The sequence below is a fragment of the Lolium perenne genome, chromosome 5 (genome assembly GCF_019359855.2).
Source record: "Lolium perenne isolate Kyuss_39 chromosome 5, Kyuss_2.0, whole genome shotgun sequence".
Classification (NCBI taxonomy): domain Eukaryota; kingdom Viridiplantae; phylum Streptophyta; class Magnoliopsida; order Poales; family Poaceae; genus Lolium; species Lolium perenne.
The window spans coordinates 49,636,147-49,641,461 of record NC_067248.2 but is presented as its reverse complement, the minus strand read 5'-3'; the positions used below and the strand labels follow the sequence as shown (position 1 = coordinate 49,641,461).

Genomic DNA, 5,315 nt, shown 5'->3' with positions numbered 1-5,315 from the left:
AAAGAAAAGTTAGCCCCTGCCCTCTCCCGTACACCAGCTCTCTCTTTAGTTAGTTCCGGCAGAAAAAAAACGAAAGAGTTTGAAACTTAGGTTTCTGGCGAAATCGAAGCGAGTAGCATGGAGAATCTAGCATGCCCTCAGCATATGTAAGTCTTTCGCTTGGTATAATTATTTTTCTCCAAAGATTTTATACTCATCCTAGATCCACCTAATTACATGCGCCCCTAGTACTAAACTTAGTCAAAGTTAAACTTTATAAAGTTTAAACAAATATTTAGAAATAATATTGAATCATAGCATATTGTAAAATCTATACTATTAGAAACGGCAAACTATGTTTTTTATATTACTTGCATTTTATACCTTTATATTATGGATGTTAATATTTTTTCCCATATTCTTGGTCAAAGCTTGACTTTGACTAAATCCAAAATATATATACTCCCTTGTTATTTCTTCTGGTCCATTTGTGTAAACTTAAATATTTTTACTTCACACGTTTTCATGGTAAGACATGTCCCGCTTATTAAGATTTATCTTTGAGCGGTTATGCATCCATCATGTTGCACATAATTGGTACCATTGGATTCATATTAAAAACATGTTTCAATGATATCAATCTTCTATCAAATAACTCTTATTAGTCCGATGTAAACCTTAGAAGATGTGTGCGGCTTATTCATTGGAACTACCATCTTACTACTCCTCAATGGCGGATCCAAGTGTTGGTTTCCACCCCCACTAGGAGCCGCCGCTGGGAGAGAGACAGAGTGACATAGCCCTAGCCAGAAAATCCTCAATGGCTTCCACCCCCACCGACGACGATCGCCCGCACGATTCCGGTCTCAGGCATTACTCCAACGGTACGGTTGAGGGGTATTTTAGCACCAAATGGATCGAGAGGCACGAAGCCACTCTTAAGGAGGTGCAGCGCCACAAAGCCCGGCTTAAGCAGGAGCAGGAGCAGGAGCGCCAAGGCCCCCGCAAGCGCTGACAACGTCGTCCAGAACGACGCAAGGCCAGCTCTCTTTTGTCCTCTTCCCGTGAAACTGGGTGAGACCCCCCCGCCCCCTCTTTCCCCTTCCCCTTGAGCTTTCTATTCCTTTTGCGACGATGTCGAAACACTGCTAAAAAAGCAAATTCTTATTTTTTTATGGGAGGGGGGTTATGACAAGCGCGAATTCAGCCACAGCTTAGAGCATGTCTAACAGACCCCCTAAAAGGCCCAACCTCGTAAAATAACCGCCGATATACGGGGTAGAGCTCTACCCGGCCGTCTGGCAGACCCCATAAATCAGGCCCCTGTCTCGAATTTTTTCAGTTTCGGCTACGGGGCGGCTTCTCGCCCCCTACTTGTGCGGGGCGGGAGGGGGAATACAGGGCCAACCCCTCACCCGTGGCGGGCTGAAATTTTAGCAAATAGCAACTGCTTCTGTGCATAACCTCGCCGGAATCCGGCCAAATTGCAGCGAGCTGCAGCCGAGGGTGGCGGCACATGGGCTAGGGACGGCGGCGCGCGAGACTGGGGTAGCGGCAGCGCGGCAGGGCGGCGCGTGGGCCGGAGCGGGCGGCGGCCATGGCGGGCGTCCGGAGCGGGAGCGGCGCGCGGCCGGTGTGGGGCGGCCGGAGCGGGTGCGGCCGACCGTGGGCGGCGGGGGTGCGGCCGGGCGGAGCGGGAGCGGGCGGCGGCCGGAGCTCACGCGCGGCCGTGGCGGGCGGGGGCGGGCAGTGGGCGCGAAGGCCAAGGCGGGGCGAAGCGAAGCAGGGGCAGTGACTTGAGGAGGAAGAAGATATTTTTTTTAATTTGGCATATTCTGTGAATATTCCCTTTTACACTTTGGGCATACGGAGTCTGCTAGCTCGGACGAGTTTTCGGCCGGTCGAAATCGAATACAGGACTGTACTCGCGTTATACGGGGCAGAAATTTATAGGGTCTGTTAGACATGCTCTTACAGATTTATTTCTTGGTGGATTAATGCCGGGGGAGCACTAAATCCTGTGCATAGATGTAGAATAATAATTCTTCAAGTTAGTACAGATCTCTGACCTCTATCAACTTGGTTATAGCACAATCATCGTTCAGAATGATATGGATTTTTAAAGATAAATTATCTTACTCTTTGAGCTTGTGCCCCCTCCAGGTCTGAGGAACATGCCGGAGGTTCTGCTCAGTCACCATCAGCAAAAACGGTGGAAGAACTGGCTGCTTCATTCTCAGAGCAACTGCTTGATGGTGCAGAAACGCAGAAACCAATGCATGATGAGATCGAGAAACGAGCAAATTACAACACAATCTTTAGTCCCAAGCAAGCTGGGTTAGGCAGACCACACAGCGAGATGTTGGCGCACGAGGAAAAAGGAATGGTTAAATACCGTCGCTGCTGGGAAAACGCTTGTGGCTCGTCTGGTTCCTTCCAAAACTACAGTAACCTACTTATCTGATTTATGCTCTTTTTTTTTTCTTTTACCCTATCATGTCTCAAGCAGATTACTGTAGCTTGCTTATCTGTTCCTTGATTTTTTTTTTCACTTAGTACTTAACAAGAAAGTGGATCGTTTTGGCTTATTTTACATTTCTGGCCTGAATTAAGAGACGTGACAAGTGCTAATTTGTTGTATCTTTCACTTTGTTTGGCTGCAGCGTTTCTGACTCCCACACTTTATACATATGGAGCCATCCCAGCACATGCAAGCCTCTGCGATTGCTTGCAGATCTTCTCCATCGAAGTCATGGAGAACGGAGTGTGGAGAATCAGGTGGCCAGTGGAGGTATATGGCTTTATTGCCGCTCGAGACACCGTCGATCAAAATCGCAACCTTCTGTTCAACCGCACAAGGGATGACCCCCAAATGCTCACTCAACAGGTTTTCTCATCTTCTTATTTCTCTTTCTGTTAGTACTAGTTTAACCTAATCTACTATCGTCCTCTGCACTTGTGTATCTTTTTTCATACTATGGGCATCTCCCTCAGCCAGACTTCACATGTAAAGACACAGAACAGGCTGAGAAGCTTTTTGGCTGCTTGCATGTGGGTGGGGAAAGGATGATCAATTGCTTCTCAAGTTGATTTCTGGAACAAATACATTTTACTCTCTCAACTGTCTAACTGTGTCTTATTTCAACCATGAACTGCCAAAGTGCCTATTCTGCATCCTCTACCTATTAAACTGCGAGCAGATAACTGCAGGACTGAATCCACCCCAGTTTTATCCAAGGTGGTGGACTGGTGGCACCTGTGTTGCTCAATCATGAACACATCCATTAGAATCCACTAGGATTAAGTCATTTAGTTGTCTGTTTTGGCAATATCTGTAGACAACCAATGTCAGTCAGACATGGATAATAGTGACAAATCCGAAGAAGAAAAAGGTGAAAAAGGATATGGGTGTCCGTGTGCTGCTAGGTGGTCACGTTGTTTAATTGTGAAGAGAAACTGACTTTAAGTTGGTCAATTACTATTTGGATGTAGTCCACTGATTTGTACCAAATGATGCTTGCAGGATCCATTTTTGCAGTTGACTGGCCCGTGTCGCCCAATTTTGTTGATCGACCCTGTCGACTTTGAAATTCAACTAAAAGTGAAGGGCACAACAGAGTCTGAAGATGAAACATTCATGGCTCAACGGTTCGAATATGGGCATGGTTTTGGACAGTCTGGTCATCTTGCCCGTCGTTGTTGGGAGGGTAAGTTTTGCACACTAAAGATCACCTCTGCACTACTTGGTTGCGCGGTTGCAGCAACTATCATCTCAGCTGACGTTATTGAAGGGTCATGGCCTGATGATTGTGGAGGTCGTGTGGTTTCCTGCACTGCTGGCATAGATGCGGATTTTGTTCTGCTTGATTCTGGAGATGGACCAATGCATGTTGATCCAGATGGTCATATTTCCCTTCGAAGGGGTGTTGTTTGTGTGGAACATGACGAAATACTCACGGTTTCTGTGGAAGCCTATTCGAAGGACGGCGTCTCTGCAGCAGCTCGTGTTGAATTCAGGCCCAAAGATTCCCTCACAAGTATCGGTACTTGCAACCTTGGCTTCTGCACGGTGATGTTCATTGTTGGTTGGTCCCTCACGGCAACAAAGTTTGATCTGAAGTATGATGGCTGCTGAATAGCTAGATTGACTGTCTATATGTTTGGCGATTCCAGTACTGTGTTGAAGATGTCAAGACTGTATGTATATCAATTAGCAAGTCATGTTAGGTTAAAGTGTCCAAACTGTTTAGGATTCATTTTAAATCAAGCGTCCAGTCGTCCAGACTCTCTGTAAGTCATGTTTCGTGAAGTGCCCAAACTACTACTATGTTTCTATCGGGTGTTAAGTTGATGCTGCTCCATCTTTTGTGGTTTTAAATTTGGGTTAATTGGATAAATGCCACTCTAATTCATGTGATTCCGAAAATGCCACTCCAATTCTGGTACTCCCTCCGATTCATATTAATTGACTTTAATATGAATGTATCTAGACACATTTTAGTTCTAGATACATCCATTTTAGAGTCAATTAATATGAATCGGAGGGAGTAGTACATCTATAGATGCCACCCCTGCGATGTGAGCTTGTTTTTGGCAAGAAAACTGACAGGTATTCTGACCCTATTTTGTCCAGGACGAAATTGTCCCTGGCTTCGAACCTTTATCCCCACAAACATAGAGCCCACAAATTCTTCCTCCAGTTTTCTCGCCACAAAGAATGGGCACCGCCGCCGCAGACGTGCCCCATCTCCAGCTGTCGTCGTGCCGCGCTGAACGCGCTGGGGGGAACGGCGGCGGCGCGCTGTCTTGTTTGTTGGGTGATGTGTTGTGGCGAGAACACAGGAAGAAGCATGATGTCCCGTGTCAACTGTCAACAAGGTGCCAGGGGTAATTCCGTCCTAGAAAAAAGCAGTATACATACCTGACAGCTTTCCCGGAGTACCAAAAATGGCTAGAGTGACATCTATAGGTGTATGCAAGAATTGGAGTGGTAGTGGCATCTATTTCTTTTCTGAGGGAACTGACTCTCGCGACTATGGCGAGGCGGGGCGAGCGAACGCCGCCGCCGGCCTGATCTCCCTCCCCCGACGTCCCCTTCGACCACCACGACCAGATCGAGCACCTCCTCTGCGCCCTCTCTCCAACCATCCAAGCGAGATGTAGAGGCGGAGTCTGCCGACGCTGCCCCGCTGCCGTTCCAGAAGCTTTCGCCCGTCGTCTCCATGCCCGCGACGGCGGTCGCCCTGGCCTCGCCGCCCATCGCCCAAGCTCCTGCCGCCGTGCTCGCCGCGGCTGCCCTCGCCGCCCGCAAGTCTGCTCCTGCCGTTCGTGGGCGG

At 48.0% G+C, this 5,315-nt stretch overlaps 1 protein-coding gene across 1 annotated transcript; it reads left to right on the top strand.

The window, feature by feature from the left end:
- The first annotated feature begins 956 nt into the window (after positions 1-956).
- LOC127299127 (uncharacterized) lies at positions 957-4,330 on the top strand. The gene is made up of 4 exons (XM_051329038.1): positions 957-1,053; positions 2,143-2,426; positions 2,643-2,866; positions 3,503-4,330. Exons 2-4 carry the CDS (start codon positions 2,255-2,257, stop codon positions 4,112-4,114), a joined length of 1,008 nt encoding a protein of 335 aa, XP_051184998.1. The 5' UTR covers positions 957-1,053; positions 2,143-2,254; the 3' UTR covers positions 4,115-4,330.
- Positions 4,331-5,315: the final 985 nt, after the last annotated feature.

Bases quoted from the DNA above. Each gene is read 5' to 3' on its own strand.
- LOC127299127 (XM_051329038.1), top strand. From the start codon at position 2,255: ATGCATGATGAGATCGAGAAACGAGCAAATTACAACACAATCTTTAGT. The intron at 2,427-2,642 runs GTAACCTACTTA...GTTTGGCTGCAG, and splicing joins TGGTTCCTTCCAAAACTACA to CGTTTCTGACTCCCACACTT. The intron at 2,867-3,502 runs GTTTTCTCATCT...TGATGCTTGCAG, and splicing joins CCCAAATGCTCACTCAACAG to GATCCATTTTTGCAGTTGAC.